General features: G+C 39.1%; 1 protein-coding gene across 3 annotated transcripts in view; it reads right to left on the bottom strand.

Moving 5' to 3' along the window:
* Positions 1 to 4198: 4198 nt before the first annotated feature.
* The window catches only part of MTDH (metadherin), a 56022-nt gene continuing 39480 nt past the window's right edge, over positions 4199 to 20740 (bottom strand). For all 3 annotated transcript variants that reach the window (XM_055303320.1, XM_055303322.1, XM_055303321.1), the window contains 5 exons: positions 18546 to 18670; positions 12820 to 12927; positions 9354 to 9494; positions 6559 to 6715; positions 4199 to 5916 (listed from right to left, as the gene is read on the bottom strand). In XM_055303320.1, coding sequence (XP_055159295.1) covers positions 5846 to 5916; positions 6559 to 6715; positions 9354 to 9494; positions 12820 to 12927; positions 18546 to 18670 — 602 coding nt within the window. In that variant the 3' untranslated portion in view covers positions 4199 to 5845. The remainder of the gene's footprint in view (positions 5917 to 6558; positions 6716 to 9353; positions 9495 to 12819; positions 12928 to 18545; positions 18671 to 20740) is intronic.

The raw sequence follows: 20740 nt of genomic DNA, 5'->3' as shown, positions 1-20740 counted from the left end.
TTTTTTTTCTAGATTCTGATTCTAGTTCAGAAAACTATTAGTTTTTGTATGTCTGTTGCTTGAGTATATTCTCTTCCTAGAGATCATAGCTTTTTATTAAAAATCTCTTGAGCTTGGGACGCCTGGGTGGCTCAGCGGTTGAGGGTCTACTCTCAGCTCAGGGCGTGACCCTTGGGGTCCTGGGATCGAGTCCCACATTGGGGTCCCTGCACGGAGCCTGCTTCTCCCTCTGCCTGTGTCTCTTGTGAATAAATAAAATCTTTTAAAAAAAATCTCTTGAGCTCTGTAGGTGTACAATCAGGAAAAAATAAGTTCTCTTATGACGTTAAGCCAATTTTAAAATTTTATCATCTGTTAATATCACTCCAAAGCAATCTAGGCTAGCAGGTAACTCTGCTTTGCTCTGATTTCAATTGAGAGGACTTCAGCATTTCCCCTATTTTAAATTTTTTTGTTTAAATCTAAATTGGGAATGGCTATTGGATTTTATAAAATGTTTCTTCAGCAAGGTCATGATCATAGGCCTCTTCTGCTTAAAGTTTGTGCTGACATAGGTTAATAGGTATCGGCCCACACTTGTATCTTTGTTTTACTGTTGATAAATTACCAGGTTTTGTTGGCTAATCTCAGAAATGCCCCCAGGCTTTTGGCATTTGGGTGTCCCCCTTTCCACTTCCGGTACTAAGGCAGGTTTTCTTCCATCGCGCATTATTATGATCATTTTGATTTTGATGAGAAATGGGAATAGCTGTCAATTTCTCCAGGTGATCCCATATTTTAAAATTATTATATAGCTTCAAAGAGAAAGAAATAATTCATAATTACACTCTCTTTAAAAGTTACTCACAGCTCCTGCTGTTTGGTCATAAACGCCCTTGTGTTTGTCCGAGTCTGCAACCCCTCAACAAACTTGACAAGGAATCCTCGCCCTCAGCAGGCCACTTGCTGCTCTTCTGAATCCTGGGGTGGGGGTTCCCATAGGGCATCACTACCCTCCTTCCTCACGGGAAGGCTGTCCTGTGCACTACACAGCTCTGGGGGCACCATTCACTCTCAGCCGTTGTGCCTACGTAAATTTATTACAATTTCCCAGCGGATGGCAGTGGACTGGCCCGAGGAAGGGGCGCCAGGAAGGCCGGGACTCCCTTCCGAGACTGGCTAAGTTACCTGGGACCTGCAGCTAGTTTGGGGCAGGGAAAAAGACCCGTGCAAGCCTGGGACGCCTGAAAGCAGCAGTCTTCATCCACGCCTTTCCCCCTTGATCCTGTTAGTGAACAACAGCGGAAGTCAGGCTCACCCCCAACATCCCCTCGGCTGATAATGTTCTATTTCTTAAGCAGAATGGTGGTTTCAGAGGCGTTCATTTTATTATGCTTTATAGTTTATGTACATGTTACATATATTCATTCTGAATGCTTTGATACAATAAAGGAAAGCACACATATACAAATAAGAATATCATTCTCATGGGGAAGATTTTGAATCTGCTGAAATTTTTCTCCCATTAGCCTTGTCACCAATCTCAGTAATGTAACTATTATGAGTTAGCAAGCATGTCACAATGCACCCCATCTTGATGCTAGAGTTAGAAATCATTCTTCCGTTAAAGCATTTAGAAAAAACAGTGATGTATTTTATTTTTAATTACTTTATTATACACCAGGGTAATTTTTCTATTGACACTTGTTATAGTTGCAACATAGGCATGATAGCAGGCTGCTCAGTCTCTCTCAGCCTGTCTCTGCAATTTAAAGCAGTCGAGTGGCAGGAATTTCTTACAGAAAGCTATTACATAGAAGTTTGAACGTTACTAGCTGCTACTCTTGAGTGGTACCCAAGAGAGTTCAAAATTTTAGTTGGAAAAACTAAAACCCAACCTTAAAAGTGATGCTTGGGTGCAGGACAAACGCAGTGCATGTCCAGCCCCGTGACGGCGACTGCTAGCTGTGCTTCCTCAGTCATGAATCCTGAAATGTTAATTGGCCTGTGACAGCCGGAATAAAGACGATTATTTCCTGTTCTCTTTGTAGCTAGTAGGATCAAGTTTGAGTTGATGAGCCTATGTGGTGCTAACTTATAAGAAGTGTTTTTTTTTTTTTTTTTTTTTTTTTTTTTTTACGATAGTCATAGAGAGAGAGAGAGAGGCAGAGACACAGGCAGAGGGAGAAGCAGGCTCCATGCACCGGGAATCCGACGTGGGATTCGATCCCGGGTCTCCAGGATCGCGCCCTGGGCCAAAGGCAGGCGCCAAACCGCTGCGCCACCCAGGGTTCCCCGTAAGAAGTGTTCCTAAAGGAAGAGGGCAGAAATGCTGACAGGTTTCTAGCTGTGCAGCTGCCTGCAACTTTGATGTGGAAGCTACATACTAACGGGGGGGCCAATGTCGAGGGAACCTGGGTTCCCGACCCCGCAGCGCTACAGCAGCCGTGGACTGCCTTCCGGACTTTTACACGCACAAGAAACAAAGTTCTATCTTGTTTAAGTCACTATTGTTTGGGGACATAGCCAAAAGTAATAAATAGTGCCAAATTTGAGTCTCAGTTCCTTAACTTAAAAACCCGATGGAAGTCATATACTGAACCTGGTGGCAGTTACAGCTACTGCTAAGACGACATCAGATGGAAGCAGTTTCCCACAGAGAACATCATGTGTCCCAACGGCTATTTTACAGGGTGCTTAACTCCAAACATTTGACTTCCCACTAGTAAAGCCTCAACGTGCACCCAGGCTTTTCAAAAGAAACATCAAGAACATCAAAAAGTAATTGCCCTTAGGCTAGCTGCTTTGGATGCAAAATGACTGAAATCCCTTCCCATAAGAGAACTGTAACGAGCAATTAAACAAAAAATGGTTTATTTACAAAACTCAATGCATTTTTACAAATATCGTATTTGCATTCCCTAAGCCTTTTGGAAAGTAATTCCAGTTTGTGCAATGAGTTCACAGAAGAAAGTCTTAAGACATCTCTTAGACATCTTAAACCTAATTAATTCTCAATTTTGAAAGATATTTCACACTCTGTTAATAGAGGACTGTTTTTAAATTCAGAAAAACTAAACTCTGTAGTTAAATGTTGCCCTTCCATTATCTTTAACCCAAATACAAACTGGATTAGCCTGTGAAATAATTCCATTAGATCTGGATAAATTATTTCCATTCCCCCCCCCCCCCGCCCCATCCCATGCATGCACAAAGTAAACATGGCAAATTACATTAACGACATTTTATTTCAACATTTTTTTTTTTTTTTTTTTACTCTCTCAACTATTGTTTTGCTCAATCTGGGGTACGGATAGGTAGGATTCCAGTCTGGGGACATCCCAAGCCCCTCTACAGAATAGGGAAGGACGGGTCAGGGTCAGAGGGATCTCTACATAGGAGGCGTCGTTTGCTAATCAGAACAAGGTTTCCCTTCAGGTCTCAGGACACCTAAAGGGATCAGCTACCACCCTCCTAACAGTCTGGGAAGCATCCAATCCAAGCCTCCAAAGGACAACAGGCTCCTCTCTTTCTCCTCCTCCCTGAATCACTACCTTCATTTTAGTTCCTTCTGAGGTTGATGATGGAGAACAGTTCCTGTGTTCACATTCCAGAAACTGGCAGTGCCGTACAAAAATCTTCTGGAACAGGTAAAGAGCAACAAACAATGATACTTTAATTGTGCAAGAGTTTTCATCTCATGCATATGAAAGAAAATAATACTTTTTATCACTCATAGCTGCCATCTCTCAAAAACATAAAATCCACGTCCTGGCTCTTCAGCTGGAGGAGACAGAGGCATCTCCACTCCAGGTCCACCCGCTTAGCAATGCACTTCTTCATCTCCACACTAGATCTCTCCTCGAAAGACAGTGTCTCTCATGTCCGCTGTCGGTGGCTGTATGGGAGACGCTAAACTGGAGAAATAAAGTCCAACACCTGACACCGCCAACAAAATCCTAAGCTAAAGAAATGGTGAGGTAGAGTTGAGAGAGTTCAATTTTCTGAGCATAGATCTTTTGGCACATTCTAAAGACTTATTCAGACTCCTCAAATCCTCCTCTGGGACACCTTTACAAAGTGCTGGCAACTTAGGAACCCTCGGATCTATTTAAGAAACATCTATGCAAAGCTAACAGAAGAAAGTCATCTGAAGAAATGAATTCCTGGCAGTTGAGCTTATCTTACCCTAATATTGAAGCAAATAAAAACAATGCTATCCATTTGCTGAATTTATTTAAAGAAATCAATTTAGAAATATCATAGAATGAAACGAGACTTCTGACATGTAAACACACTGCTGTATTCCTGAAACAGATGTTAACACCTGATAAAAGCTAATAATCCTCGGCAGGAAAGCTGTCCGTTAGTAAGGCCGGTCTTCAGCAGTTACTAAAACCATTTTGCTTCTTCAGCTTTCCTGGTGTGACAATGCAATACTATCAAACCACAATCAGATATAATAAAGGACAAGATTGGATGGACAGGTCAGTACCATTGGTTACAGCTGTTAAACAGTTTCATTCTTGGCGCCACGTAAAAACAAGCCAATCACATCAAATAAATCATGGCTTTTTTTTTTTTATCACAATTCACTAAGTGATGTTAATTATGGTCCTTGTCAAACACGTTTGGTAAAGGCTATTTACAGTGTACATGGCTGAGCATGCACTATTTATAGTTACAAAGATACCTGCCAGTTTATTAACAATAGAATTACACAGTGCCTGAAAATGGTGAAACATCTCACACGTCATTTAAATCAATAGTCTCAAGCAGAAAACGTTCCTTATTTGACCACGATTGCAATAATTACATGAAAATTCTTATAAAAACACGAATCCCCCTCAAGAAATTGATGCATATTCTACGCACTATAGGTTAAGGCAGTAAAAAAATGTATTCCTGATAACTGGAGGTCTTGACAATGTCAATTAAAGCTGTCTGACTCTAGTTTTTCATTCTCCATCACATACTCAAAGTTCTGTCTGTATAACTAATTTGTGAGATTTCATTTTTAAAGTTGAAGTATTAGCAATGCAGAAGAGTTGATGCTGGAAAAAAGAAAACTGCTAGGGAAAAGGAAAAATGTTAACGTGGATTTTGCCTGAAAGTTTTCAAATTCTAAACAAGAGCATTATTTGTGAGTCTGAACCTTACAAGTATAAAACAAATACATATAGTTTACCTTTCTTAATTTAAAATATACTGAACTTTGAACAATTCAAGTAATGTAAGACTATCAAAAATAACTTCGTAAGCCATACAAGCCATCAACTGCATGTTCAATGTTTTAATTAAGAACTTTTTAAAAACTGTAAACTAAACCAGGAGTTTAGTTAACAAATGATAAGTGACCTTTATTTGCACTTGTGATTCCTTTAATACAAACGGCTACCAACATAGATGTAGGAGACGGCAGATTATGCATTTGATCAAAGCACTTGGATTTAAGCATAAACAGCCTCAGATGGTCTAAGCTCCGTGCAGAAGACCGCCCACTTGCAGACAGCCCCCTCTCCTCAGAACCCTGGATTCCTCAGCTGCAGAGGCGACAGGGACAAGCTGTTGTAAACAGGGCACTGCTATAAAACCAGGATATATTCTTAAATTAAGATCATTCTTGTTCAGTTGAAAAGACTCTCCCCACGTGTCTTCCAGCACTGGAGTATATTCTGCTGACCTCTTAATTTCATAAATTAACTTTCCTTTGATTCCATTTTTACGGTGGTTGTGTTCACAGTTTTGTTTTAAAAATTGGTTTAAATTTATATAAAACTCTGTACATGTTCACAAATTATTGCATAAACAGCATAATCTTCCAGACAGTGTTTGCAAACACATGTCCAATTCAGGAAAAATATATTCACGTTTCCCGTCTGGCTTTTTTCTTCTTTTTTATTTGTTTGGGAGATTCCCAGTTAGTTTCAGACTTGGCTAAAGGGAAGAAAAAAAGAAAAAGAAAAAACAGGAGTAAATACTCCAATGTCTCAAAAATACAAAAGCATTAATGAAAACATGTTTTGAAATCCACTAATAATGCTTCAACCTTTAAGTTTTCAAGTTTCAGTGACAAGTTTTTAGATTATTCTATGGCTGCCTTCCTCTTTTCCTTTGAATCCCAATGTATTACTTAGTTTAATCACATGGACGATATTTCACTGATTCTGATCTAGAAAACCCATCATTTAATATGGCTCAATCTAAGTAATAAAAGTGATAATGGGCAAAATTGACCCCGAAGGTAGCTGAAGGGACAAAAGGAGGGAAAAGGGGGCAAAGAACAATTCATAGTCCCAAGAACATGTGCACGGAAAACAAGCGGGACCAGACAGATGGAGAGGCAAGCATCGAGTCCTCCGCTGTCTGTCGCCGGCCACCCCTCTTGCTTGGAGTGGTGTCAGCCCACTGGCCCTCAGAGCTGAGGTCCACAAGGTTCCAAGCCTTTGCAAAGGAAGGGAGGGTTGCCCTACTAATCCATCAGACTTCTAAGATCAGAAGTCTACTATTTCAGACTTCTAAGATATTAACACTTGTGTATGAGAACATAGAAAAAAATAAAAAATGAGGATTACTTACTCTGTGAAGGAGGCACACTATTTTGCTTAGTATTGGACTTGGATTTATCTGTCTCTTGTAATATCGGTGGCACTTGGGAAGAGCTCTTGTCAGAATCACTTTTTGATAAAATAACGGATGGCTCGGTAGAAATAGCAGGTGGAAGAGTCTTGATAGGCTATTTTGGAATAAAATTATTTTAGGTTCTTTTATACAAAGTTTCAGATAAAATTAAGTATCACGGTAATACCAAGAGGCTGTTTAGGAATAAGTAAATACACCAAGACGGTTTCCAAATAATTACCGGCAGAAACACCACAACTCATGCCTGCCCTCTAGCAGCATAACCAAGTAAATCTTTACCTACAATATCCATCAATAAAGGGCAAGAAAAAAAATGGATGAAAAGTATTAAAATTACAAGATGTTTACTGAATCTCAAATAAGAGGGAATAATTCCATTTCCATGAGCTTTTATGTCCTTCTTTTGCATTACAAATATATTTTATATGTTCTAGTGATTCAATGTTCTGTCCACTTTTCACCATCTCTCAATTCCTCAAAACTTTTTCATATGAAAGACAAGAAAAAATGGCTAATTTCTGAACTTCCAGTGGGTGACATTCCCTCCTCTGTTTCTTGAGAGGTAACTCAAACAGGGCAGCAATCACTTCCGTTTCCTACCCACGGAAAAAGATGGCATCAGACAAAAGCAGACTGTAGCTACTAGTCCTACCCATTAAAGGAAGCAATGATCCAAATTTTCCAGTTCTATCCAGTCTGGTAGTGAAATCGTAAGGCTGAGGGCCTAGACTCAGTCCTTGCCTCTCCTCTCCAACCTGGGAGCAGAAAGGGGGCAAGTCAACTGATTTGCCTAAGTGAAGCCTAACTGTAAATGGGTGGTTAGGAGAGGGAAGGATGGAAGCTCCAGTATTTGGAGTGCCTTGAGGCTGTAACAGAGGAGGAGGAGATCCATTCATCCTTTGGTGTTACTTATCAACATGATGTGAATACGGGAACAGGGCAGGTGACATTTCTCCTGCCCCTAGTTCTTCCAGGCTCTGTGGATGTTAAGAAAGCTCAACTGAGGGGCGCCTGGGAGGGGCACCTGGGCTATGGAGTTGGTTAAGCATCCGACTCTTGGCTTCAGCTCAGGTCATGGATTTGTGATTGTGGAATTGAGCCCCACATTAGGCTCTGTGCTCAGTGCACAGTCTGCTTCAGATTCTCTTTCCCTCTCACTCACTCACTCAAATAATTAATTAATTAAAATTTAAAACAAGCTCAAAGGAAAAGGAAACCGGAGGAAGCTTTGTACATGCAGGTAATTACTTGGATTCCCTATTTCACTTATGCATTTGTCTTGCTCAGTTCAGCTTTCTTAATGTTCTCTAGATTTACTTCATACTCAAAAGTTTTAGTATTTATTTCCAGTATTCTCTTCTCTATTGTCTCACTTAATCTGTTAAATCCCAGAACTGAAATAGTTTACCAGATGGCTTCTGAAAATGACTTCCTAATAAGTAAAACATCAAAATGCCAAATGACCCTTTGCAGCCCTACTATTAAATCTATGCTTGTACTGAGATCACATCCTTTCATCTCAAAAGGGAATTTTTCTCTTAGGGAATTAAAAGCATCAAATCCCAATAGGAAGTATGGTTAAGATTTTATTTTAGCACAAGACCATTACCAATTACTTCTTTTAGTGGTAACTCAGATTCTTTTCTTTTCTTTTCTTTTTTTTATTTTAAAACTTTATTTTTAAGTGAGCTCTAACTCCAGTACAGGACTTGAAGTCACAACCCCAAGATCAAGAGCATATGCTTCACTGATTGGGCCAGCCAGGTGCCCAGTAACTCAGGTTCCTATCTGAAGCTGTTTCATTAAATATGTATGCTCCACAAAGGCAGAGATGTTTTTTATCTGCTTTGCTCTTGGATATATTCTTAGAACCTCAAATAGTGGGTGGCGTGTAGTAGGTTCTCAATACATTTTTTTGAATGAGCACATAAATGAGCCATGCAAGTCTAGTAGGATTTCATATATTTCTATATAATTTGCCTTTCTAGAAATCAGATTTTTAAAAACTATGACTTCTTGTGTCGCTGGCCTAGACTTTTAAAATGGTCCCTTCTGACATATTAAAATTTTCTACTGAATGGCACATATTTCAAGAACCTGTCACAAGGGGGCCTGGGCGGCTCGGCTCAGTGGCTGGGCTCTGGCTCGGGTCATGATCCTGGGTGCTGGGATCAAGCTCCACACATTGGGCTCCCTGCTCAGTGAGGAGCCTGCTTTTTCCTCTGCCTGCTGTTCCCCATGCTTGTGCTCTTTCTCAAATAAATAAATTGTTTAAAAGAAAACAAAACAAACAAACAAAAAAAAAAAACCAAAAAACGAACCGGTCACCAAATTTTAAACAAATGTTGTTACATTTTGAGAAGTTGGACCAGAGTCCTATTATGTACTATGTGCCTGCTTTTAGCAAGATGCAACCAGTTACATTTCCTCTAAGCAATCTACCCTCTGTATGTTTAGATATTTAATAGAAGAAAATACATTCTTGTGATCCTGGTTTCACCAGAGATAGTTATGCAGCTTGGGACAAGGTATTCAACTTCCCCAACTTCATTTACATAATAGATCTTACCTCTCTTGTGGGGCTGTGATGAGGGCTAAATTATTTAGTGTATTTAAAATGCTCAGCCCTTTAGTGATTAGCGATGCTTAGCACTTAGTGCTTCAATAAAATACGAGTTATGGCACAATTCTTAAGTCATCAAAATTTTATTCCTTAAATATCAAAAAATTACCTGGCTATTTTTGATGAGTGCTTCAGCTGGATCACTAGTGCTTATGGTCTTCAAAGAAAAAGCTTTTTCCTGCTTTGGACGGACTTTAGAGGTATTCACTGGAAGCTCTTCTCTAATCTCTTTTTCTAATTCTTCTGTGTCCTACAGAGAAAAGTAGTCTATTAGATGATACAAATCACTCTTTTTTTACTAATTAAAAATCTATTTGGCTTGTTATATTAATATCCAAAAGATAGTCCAAGAAAGTAATTTAACTTCAATAACTGTCCAAATAGCTTAGCAGAGCATATAAAAACAAGCATTCAAAGATTGAAAATACACAGGTTCATCTGGAACAACAGTGATCACTCCTGCTATCCCCAGGGACTTCAATCAATTGGGAATTAAAAACCAATACACTCCCATCCCCAAATGCAAACCATTCTAATTTACTAAACCAACTCAAACAAAATAAACTTTTTTTTTTCTTTTAAACAAAGTACACAGTGAATTAGGTGATACTCAAACCAAGACTTTAGAAATAACATTTCACTTAATGAATTCTTCAAGGAACAAAATATTTGTACATATGCGCATTCTGTAGATAACTGAGGCTGACATAGCAGAAAGGACATTGCGGTTTTGGCCTCCTGCAGTCTAGCTGCATAAGGTCAAGGACAAATCATTTCATTCTCTGAACCTCAGTTTTCTCAACTATAAAATACAATGTGCCTAGATAATTTCTAAGGTCCTATCCAAGCTGTAACATTTCCATTCTTAGGCCTGCAGACTTTAAAAAGGAGTTCCAACAAAGTAATTCTAAAGCACATTACATGCTTGGGTGTGTGAAATAAATTATGAACGAGAATATATCAAACAGGACTATCACTGTTAATTGTATTGTTTTTTAGCGAACACATACATACAAACAACTGGCTACGATTATCTTGAAAGTTTTCTGCCAATACTGGTAATTTATAAAACTTGTTCAGGATGGTAGTGGGTTTAGACAGCAAAACAAATTTTGTTGTGATTTTAAGTTAAATGAATAGGTTTGGAAGTATGTATGTAAGATTTGCAATCTGTATAAAATTAATGTGAACACATCAGTTAGTTCTACCCTAAGCTATACTCTTTTCTTTTTAAAAAAAGATTTTATTTTGACAATTGAGAGAGCGCGAGCAGGGGAAGCAGCAGGCAGAAGGACAGGGAGTAGCAGGCTCCCCGCAGGGCAAGGAGCCCGACATGGGGCTCGATCCCAGGACCCTGGGATCATGACCTGAGCTGAAGGCAGACGTTTAACCAACTGGGCCACGCAGGTGCCCCTCTAAGCTGTACTCTAACAGTAAAGACGCCCACCAACCACGTACACACAAGTAAAATAAACAAATTCCCAAATGTATTATGGGTAGATTACTATGTTCTATATACTTGGCACAGAATTTCATGATGTCTCATTTAATTTACAAAGCAACCTATGCAGTTAAGTCACTTTTGCAAAATAAAACAAAAACTACTAGTTTACTAAATGGCAAAACTGAAATTTGAATACAGATCTGACTCCAAATCCTGTATACTTACTCCTTGTTATTTATTTAAAAGATTTATTGACTTTGGAGGGGGGAGGGAGGGAGGGGAAGAGGGAGACAGTCTCAAGCAGGCTCAGTGCGGAACCCCATGTGGGGCTCCATCTCACAACCCTGAGGTCATGACTCAAGTTGAAACCATGAATCAGACACTTAACCGACTGTGACACCTAGGTGTCCCATACTCACTATTATTTTTAAAAACAGATCAAAGGAGTATCAGAATACCAAAAGAACTTTCACAAGTTAATGACCTTTGCCAGTAAGTTGAACTTTACAGATTACATCTATTGCACAAAATTTCTTCTAAAAGGAACTCATCTAATTCACAAACCAAAAATCACAAAAGTCCAGGAAAGTCTGGCTTAAAAGAGTTCAGACAGTATTATCAAGCTGTCAATAACATTTTTCATTAGCTCACTTAGCTAACAAGAGAAGCACCTCTATTACATAGTTTTAGTTTTTCATATCCATTGATCTCAGTTGTGTTAACCTTAATACCCAACCACTACTTGTGAGAAAAAACTAATACTGAAAATGGATTGGTGTCATTTATGATGGGCTGTGCTTCCCTTAACAAAAATGAATGCAACGCATATTTCCTTTACTTTTTATTTTTTTTAGAAAGCTGGTTCTTTTTTTTTTATGTTTTTTTTTTAATTTTAATTTATGATAGTCACAGAGAGAGACAGAGAGAGAGAGAGAGAGAGAGAGAGAGAGAGAGGCAGAGACACAGGCAGAGGGAGAAGCAGGCTCCATGCATCCATGCACCGGGAGCCCGATGTGGGATTTGATCCCGGGTCTCCAGGATCGCGCCCTGGGCTAAAGGCAGGCGCCAAACTGCTGCGCCACCCAGGGATCCCCCGCATATTTCCTTTAAAAAAGCCTTATGCAGCAACTTTTCCCAAAGAAAACAATAAACAGGAAAATTATTATGTGGGCTATCCTCTATAGAAACTCTGGCTATGTCCTACATTTATTTACTAACTTATTTTTTAAAAGATTTTATTTATTTGACAGAGAGGGGAGAGCACAAGCAGGGAGGGGGCGGGGGGAGCAGCAGGTAGAGGGAGAGGGAGATGCAGGCTCCCTGCTGAGCAAGGAGCCGCACATGGGCCGATGGCAGAAGCACATGGGCCGATTGCAGAACCGTGAAATCATGACCTGAGCTGAAGGCAGACACTCAAAGGATTGAGACACCCAGGTGCCCCTATCTCCTACATTTAGAGGAATAAAAACAACTAGCTGCATGTTGTAAGTAAGGAGTAAGATTTCCGTAATTTGTAATGTAATGGTGATAGTGTTTCAAAGAGAAACCCATGCATACTTCTAGTAATCTAGTATGTTTGAAATTAAAATAGCTTTGCTTTCACCCATATTATAAAAAATTTTCCTAATAGGAGAGACCATGAAAAAAGAAGGAAAATGTAGGAGTGACATCAACAAAGCTCCTGTCAGAAGCCAAACAAGCAGAAGATACTAAGCGAAACAGAGCAAACTCAGAGTGGATGATACTTCACTCGTGATGCACACGGTTGTTCTAATTGAACTAAACTTCTAACTTGCTAATAAATTCCAGTTATTCAAAAGACATTCTGTGCGAAACACTGTTATATCCTTTTCCATTTCACCTTAATATAAACCAAAATGTATCTTATTTTATTTTTAGTAACTTTTGGTTTTACATCTTTGGTTATGATTTTTTTAGAGCCACAGTTTTTATTACAGTAGGATATAGAAGATCTTTAAAACATTCTGTGACTTTTCCAGTGCTTTGCAAGTAAACCTGCTATCTCCTATTATGTCTTTTATTTCTACATATTCTTAGTATCTGCATATTAGCCTTTCACATTTCAGCAGTAGGTGCTTAATGAATGACGTCTGTTGTTCTGATACCCTACCTGTGCAGGAGAGTTATCTTCACTTTGCTTCTTCTTTTTCTTTTTTTTCTTTTTAGATTTTCCAGTTGGAAGAGCTCCCTCTCCCTTTTCTTTATCATCATCTGAAACCTGATGTTAAAAGCAAAATATTAAAGTGAACCAATTGGTTAAGTTTTCATTATTCAGAAATTATGTATGGAATAATTTCATTCATTAGGCTCGGTCTTTATCTCCTAAATGCTAAGAATTAGTAATGAGTAATGAAATGTACCTAAAATTACACATCAAAAAAGAACAAGTACATGGAACTTCCTTCTCCTATGTCTATGACAGACCTTCTTCTTCTTTTTTTTTTTTTAAAGATTTTATTTATTTACTCATGAGAGACATAGAGAGAGAGGCAAAGGCAGAGGCAGAAGCAGGCTCCACGCAGGGAGCGCAACGCGGGACTCAATCCCGGGACTCTGGGATCACGCCCCGAGCCCAAGGCAGACGCCTAACCACTGAGCTACCCAGGCATCTCTTTTTTTTACATCTTTCATCCCCTCCACGATAAATTACTAGAGCTGTGCAAACCTTGGTTTTTAAAAACTCACTGGTTAGGTCATTCTGTTTTATTTCATAGTTTAAATGCAGAACTATTTGCAGTAAAACGGAATCCTACTCTGTTAAGAGAATGACAAGCTACTGAGTGGGAGAAAATATTTGCAAACCATATATTCAACAAAGGACTTATATATCTAAGACTATATAAAGAACACTCAAAATTCAATAGTAAACAATCCAATTAGAAAATGTGCAAAAGATATGAACAGACATTTCACGAAAGAGGACAGACAGATGGCAAAGCACATGCAGAGATAGATGTTCAATATCATTCATCGTTAGGGAAATGCAAATTAAAATCACAATGAGTTCACTAGACACTTATCCGCAGCTAAAATAAAAAATAGTGACAAGCAAGAGCTGGCAAGGATTCAGAGAAATACAATCATTCATTTATTGTAAGTGGGAATGGGAAGTGATACAGCCACTCTGAAAAAGTTTGACAGTTTCTTAATATGCTAAATATGTAACTATTTACAACCCAAGGATTATACTCCCAGGCATTTATCCCACAAAAATACTTATGTTCGCACAAAAACTTGTACATAAATGTATATGGCAGCTTTATTCACGGCAGCCCCAAGCTAAAAACAATCCTGATGTCCTTCACCAGGAGAATGGTTTAACAATCTGAAGCAGATCCACACTGTGACTACTCAAAAGTAAAAAAGAGCCAACTAATGAATGCATACAACGACCTGGATGAGTCTCTAGAGAATTATGCTGAGTGGAAAAAAAAAAAAACAGTATGAAAAGGTTACATGCTGTATTATTCGATTCATAGAAAATTCTTGAAATGACAGAATTATAGAGATGGAAACAGACTACTGGTTGCCAGGCATTACCATGGGGGTGGTGACAGGAGGAAGAGTGGCCATAACAAAGGGCAACATGAGGGATTCTTGCAGGACGGGAATGTCGTCTATATCTTGATGCAGTAATGGCAACTCCCTAGTTGTGATACTGTACTGCAGTTTTTCAAGATGTTACCACTGGGGGACACTGGGTGAAGAGTCCAGGGATCTCTCTGTATCATTTCTCACAAATGCTTTTCACTCTACAGTTATCTCAAGATAAAAGGCTTAATTTAAAAAACAGAGTGAGACGGAATGTCACTGAAAATAACATCCCATATGACAAAAATAGTGACTTAGGACAAATTAATATTCATAGTATCCCTTCACACAAAGCATACAGTTGACTTTTCTATGAAAAAGTGCTTTTTGTTTCTCCATGACAGGCAAGATTCCTACTCTACCCTTATAGGAAGAGATGATGGGGTAACTACTACTTCTCTGCTCAGCAGAACAGTCATTAGGATGATTTTGGAGGTCTCACGAACCACCAACTAGTTCACAGAAATTACTAGTAGATGGAAAAAACAAAATCCTACACAAACTTAGCTAAGAGATGTCCGGTACAAATTGGATGCCAGTTGTGGAGAAACTTCCACACAGAAGTTTTTTTAAAAATATTTAAAGATTTTTAAAGATTTCATTTCTTTATTCATGAGAGACACAGAGAGGCATAGGGCAGAGAGAGAAGCAGGCTCCATGCAGGGAGCCCGATGTGGGACTCGATCCCAGGACCCCGGGGTCAATAAGCTGAGCTGAAGGCAGATGCTCAACCACTGAGTCAGTCAGGTGCCCCTCCACTGAAGTTTTCACCATGGGCTCATAATGACTGAAATATGTGAAAAAAAAAATGCATCCTATGGGAAATATTCAGGTCACAAGGACTCTGGTCATTCTGCTTCTCAGCCACTTATAATCCAATCATAAGAGAAATTTCCTCATGGCAAAACACTATTTTTTGTTCATGGGGAAAAGGCTGAAATCAACTCCATACCATCTTTTAACTCATATGAAACTGACATTTTGCCAAATTTATTTTAGATCATTAAATGTAAAAGATATTACTCATAAAATTCCTTTACATCCCCCCTTCCCAGTCCACACCACCTTCCCTAGGGGTAAACCACTAATTACCAAGAACTTTTTTGTCTATCCAACTAAGTTTTTTAAATAAATTCTGGTGTGTCCACGCATATAAAATTTACATAAATGGTATCATACTGTATCTTTCTGCAAACCTGTCCATCATTCAGCGTGTTTCTGAGTCTATCATGTTGATATCAATGTAACTTATTTCATAAATTTCTAACTTCTAACATGTGATTGTACAAACCCATCACATTTTATTTCTCCATTCCTCCAAGGTGTCCCATTTTTGCTAAGAAAAATGAAAGACAATCTTGGAGTATACTCAGAACACGAACTGCTATACGTGACAGTCTTTACTCCATTCAGTGGTTCTACTGTTTAATTCTGATCATCAAGCACCAGGAAGTTTCAGGTAGAGAAACAGATTTTTGGTTGCACATTCATTAAACATTCAACAAATACCAGAATGATTACTGTGTGTTACGGGACTGTACCAGGAAGCTTTTCTATCCTAATAGGCTTTATTTTTAGAGCAATTTTAGGTTCACTGCAAAGCTGAGCAGGAGGCAGAGATGTCCATGTGCTCCCCAACCCCGCCATGCTCCCTCCCCAGAGTGGTACAGGTGTTACAACTGATGAGCCTACACGGGCACAGGAGTATCACCCAAAGCCCCTACAGTTTACCTTAGGGTCGTACATTCTACAGCTTTAGAACAAAATGCATAATGACATCCATTCACCATGCTACGGTGTCTATATGCTCTAAAACGCCCTACGCTCTGCCCATTTATCCCTCTCTCTTCCTAACCCCTCAACCTTTGTATCACCTATAAACTGTCCCCCTCTACATTTATTTACACCTTTAGTATAAGTCCCATGGCCACCTCTTCCTTTCTCTGGTCTCTGTAGATCGGAGGTAATACCATCCTAACTGGATCAAAGGCCAGCCGACAATCCACTCACGCCTAAGGCTCCCCCACCTCTGCTGTCAGGATCTTACTCTATGAGCCAAATCTCTCATTTATGTCTAACTTTTACTTGATTCTAGATCCCTTTTCTCTGTGTCTACAGATACATTAAATCACGGGTTGACGAACTCCAAACCTGCTCTGGTGCCAGTTTTTGTAAAGAAGGTTCACTTCCTTACTGCTGATGGTTGATTTTGCACTACTTATCGAACTTTAAAGTTTACCCTCGACTAAAGTCTCTATAGCAAAACTCAAAACCCCCTCAACAAAACCCTTCCTGATACTACCACCTCACCTTCATTTCCATCCAAACTTAGTTAAAAGAAAAAAACAAAACTTCTCAACCTACAGCAACATGGTTTTGAGTCCAGGATCTCTAACAAAGCTGCTCTTGCTCTTAATCAGCAGAGCGCAAGCGGCTCGCTTCTGTCACCCAGCGCTCTCTTCCTTCAGTCTTTCGTGGGCTTTCGTTTCCTCCTTCAAAGCTGGTAGTTTCCCAGATTCCATGTTCATTCCACTGCTCTTTTCAACTCTAGATTTTTCCTACATATTTCACCTACTCTCAAGGTGCTGAACCACTGTATACTAGGAACTTCCAAACACATCTTTCTCCCTAAGCTTTAACCTGGCACAAAACCAACTTCTCTCAGGCATTTAACATATTCCAGATGGAGCCAATCATCCTTCCCCCAATTAACTAGCCTTTGGTCCTATATTTTCTCTGTTGGGAGCACCACTTCCATCTTCCCCAGTAACCCAAGCAAAAATCCTGGAAGTCATTTTGATGACTCTTCCTCCATTCAACTCTAACCACATGCTCTGTTGATTTTATTTCAACGTATTTTTCAAGTCTATTCAGTATTCCACCTACCATTCTTAGTAGCGACTGTCCTGGACTACTAAGCAACCTCTAAACTGGTCTTCCCGCCTCTATTCACATGTGCCTCTGCTCCTTTTCCTACCTACGTGGGCTGCTGGTGTAGCCCACGTAGAAAAAAACACTTTAGCTTAAAATCCTTCCATTACTTATTGGATAAAATCCAGGTTTTAAATACGTCATTCAAGAACCGCTAGCATCTGATCTTTGCCTCCTTCTCTAGTTTAATTTCTAACTGCTCTTTGCTCTACGTGCCGCCTCTATCTCTAGGATGCCTTTGCTAAAACTCCTAAGTGCTTCCCTAATACCTAATACATACTGTAACCTTACTTTTATCTGTGGACATGCTGGTCCCCTTCCTCTCCTAACCAGACTGTAGGCTCCTTGAAGGCAGTAACTGTGTCTTATTTATCTTTTCCACTAATACCTGATTCATGGCAGATGTTCAATTAGTATTTGTCGAATACCAACGGCTCTATTACCTTCAGAGCCTCTTTGGCTTTTCACCCTTATTCCTACAACTAGTCAAGTTTTGATCAGTAGCTTTAGGTCTCTGGTAAACACCACTTCCATTTATTTTTCGAAGCTATCAATTTAGTTCATTATCTCCTACCTGATTCATGTAATTGCCTCTTTACCACTTATCCCAAAATAGCTTCCGAAGCTTCTTGTTTTTCCACTGTATCCAGCCCAAATGTTCCTAATCCTATGAGGATTAGGTTATCCTTTGTTTAAAAGCTGTCATCAGGTTATCACTTACAGAATTTCATGAAAATGTGGCAAGGTAAGCATCATTCCTTTATTTACTGCATGCCAAACATGCTGTTAGAGCTACAGACATAAACACTTCACAGTCCCTTTCTTTAAGGAATACAGCCTAATAGGGTAAGATCCTATCATCAACGGACTCCACACATGTGTACTATTTACCTCTCCACTAAACATTACCTATTTTCCTGCATCGATGTCTTTTTCATGGTGTTCTCAGTCTTGTCTGTTGCTATGAAGAAGCCTTCCTTAATCTATCATTGGCAACTGATCTATTCTTTGCTAAACACACTAAGAGTTGATATATCACAACTATTATAATAATTCTCTTAAGAGGAAAGGAACTGTATTTCCTGATCAGTGCCTAATAATGCTTTCGACATATCTGAAACCTCAATAACTTTTGGAAAGAATAAACAGTGATATAGAGAAGGCATGCAGGCATAAGGACTGAAGCAAACAGGGTCAGAGAGGCTCAGAAGCAATTCTACCACGGGATGCATTTAAAATAGAGAACGTAACCCCTAATAATTCTAATGTAGTTGGGTGCACAAAACAGACATACCCGCCAATGCCTTTACTCACTTTTTGATCATCAGGAATTGGTTCCTGGGACTTTAGCAGTGAAGCTCTTTCTTCATCTACCCAATTTCCCCACTCTTCTGCTGGTGCATTCCAATCAGAGCTGGGATCAGCAGAAGACAGACCATCTAAAATTTAACAGTGTGAATTAGGTATCTATCATTTCTGCCAAAAGCTAAGATGCAAAAACTACAATTCCTTCTGTTGAACTAAGCTGCAATTTTAAACTATTGCTCTTCCTTCTTTTTCCCAAGCACATTTTAAGAGCTAGAAGAAAACCCAAAAACATGATGGTAAAAAAACCTGCTGCTCCACTTCTGCTAGGCACCTCATATGGCTGAGTAAATGGAATTTCTAAAACTCCCGGAAACTTAAGAATTACCCATTTAATTCCACTCTCCCTAATTCCTTGGTGACCAACCTCCTGACTCAGCTCTTTGTACTGTTTATATGTCTAACTTGGTCAGGGACCTGCTCTTTTCCCTTGGTCATTCCATTTTTGTACTTGACTTTAGTTCCTAGAATTAGTCGGGCTTATTATACTCCCCCCGCCTGTCCCTTTACCCTCCTTAGGAGCTCCTCAGGGTTAGGGTCTTCCAATCCAAGTCGTGACAGAATATTTAATGTTTTCTTTCCTCCTATTTTTTTTTAAATAATTACTTTAAGACATTTAATGGCTGTAACTTCCTCTTTAATACTTAACCTGTACTTTCTTACATTCTCCAGATTATTCAATGCTACTTTTATAATTCGAAAATAGTCAAGTCACTTTCAGGGTTTCTATCCTCTATTCTTGAGAATCTAAGATTCCTTTCTTTCACTCTAGAAGGCCCTGAACTTTACCTCCTTTGCTCATTCTAAAAAGGAAGAAACAATCTTTGGCTTTATCCTGGTTAAGTAGCTCTCAAAGTCAATTCTCTCCTCTCCCTGGATTTCATAAATGCTTCCACATCTACTTCTGCAGCAACTACTTACAGCCAGGTTTCATTTCCAGTGGTTTAAGATGAGAAGGGTTAAGCTCTATTTCTAAGTGGTTAACAAGTCATTCTACACTGCTTTGTTGAAAAATGCAATCTTTTCCCATTAATGTCAAATGCTACTTTTATTAACTAGTAACTTCTTTCACATACACTTCAGCCTACTTCTAGAATCTCTATCCTATTTCACAGATACATTCCTGGGATGGTGCCATATATAACTGTAACTCATTTTAGTAACTAGAATGATGAATCTGCCTGCATTCTTATTTTCTTTGCTGTTCTTTTCTTGTGAACTCTATTTTTGTTTAAAGGCAGGGTATTATTATATACCTCATAAAGGCTCTAAAACCCATGTTTTGGAAGAAAATAATAATCTGGGAAAAGGCTCACAGAAAAAAAAAAAAGAGACAAAATTGTCTGTAAAATATGATCCCAAATTTATATGAGGAAGAGGTTGGAGAAAATAATACAGTAACGAGATATATCTTAAGAGTGGAATTACAGGAATTTCACCTTATTAAGCACTTACTATATACCAGAACTGGAGTGGGGTAGATGCTAGACATACAAAACTGAGTATAATGTACTCCCCCCGCCAACGTGGAGCTCCTGGTCTTATCTATTCAGAGATGAAGACAGGTAAGTACAAGAGACAAGTACAGAGTGAGACAATCTGTCACAGGGGTATGTAAAGGGAGAAGAGGGGCTAAAACAGTAGAGGACGGAGAGACTGAAAACATAAGAATTTATGGTCTAGTGGGAGAAAAACATGGAACAAGTGATCACAAGTGTGAAGTCTGTTACAATAAAGGAAGTCCACTCCTAAATTTACTACCGTGAGCAAGCATCCAGAGGCAGTATTAACTTAACACAGGGGTTAAGAGCATGGACCTTAGAGTCAAAACAGATCTACATCTGAATACTGATCACCTCATAACTACATGATATGGGTCAAATTTCATAATCTTAATGGGTTATACACTAACTTCACAGGACTGCTGAGAAGATTATATTAGATACATATAAAGCAGTGCACAGCAATGCAGTAAGTATTCAATGAGTGGCAGGGATTGTGTTTATGTATCACTGATGATACTAACAATAGAAAGCCCGTTTCTAAGCTATCAGGCATATATAGTTAAGAATTTGTTTCTTACAAACCTGATAAATCTCTCAATAAGATACACTGAGAACCAACTGCTCATCTTATATTAAGCT

The sequence above is a fragment of the Nyctereutes procyonoides genome, unplaced genomic scaffold, assembly GCF_905146905.1.
Source record: "Nyctereutes procyonoides isolate TBG_1078 unplaced genomic scaffold, NYPRO_anot_genome, whole genome shotgun sequence".
Lineage (NCBI taxonomy): Eukaryota > Metazoa > Chordata > Mammalia > Carnivora > Canidae > Nyctereutes > Nyctereutes procyonoides.
Note: the sequence above shows the minus strand (reverse complement) of the source record. Positions and strands in the feature narration are given on the sequence as shown.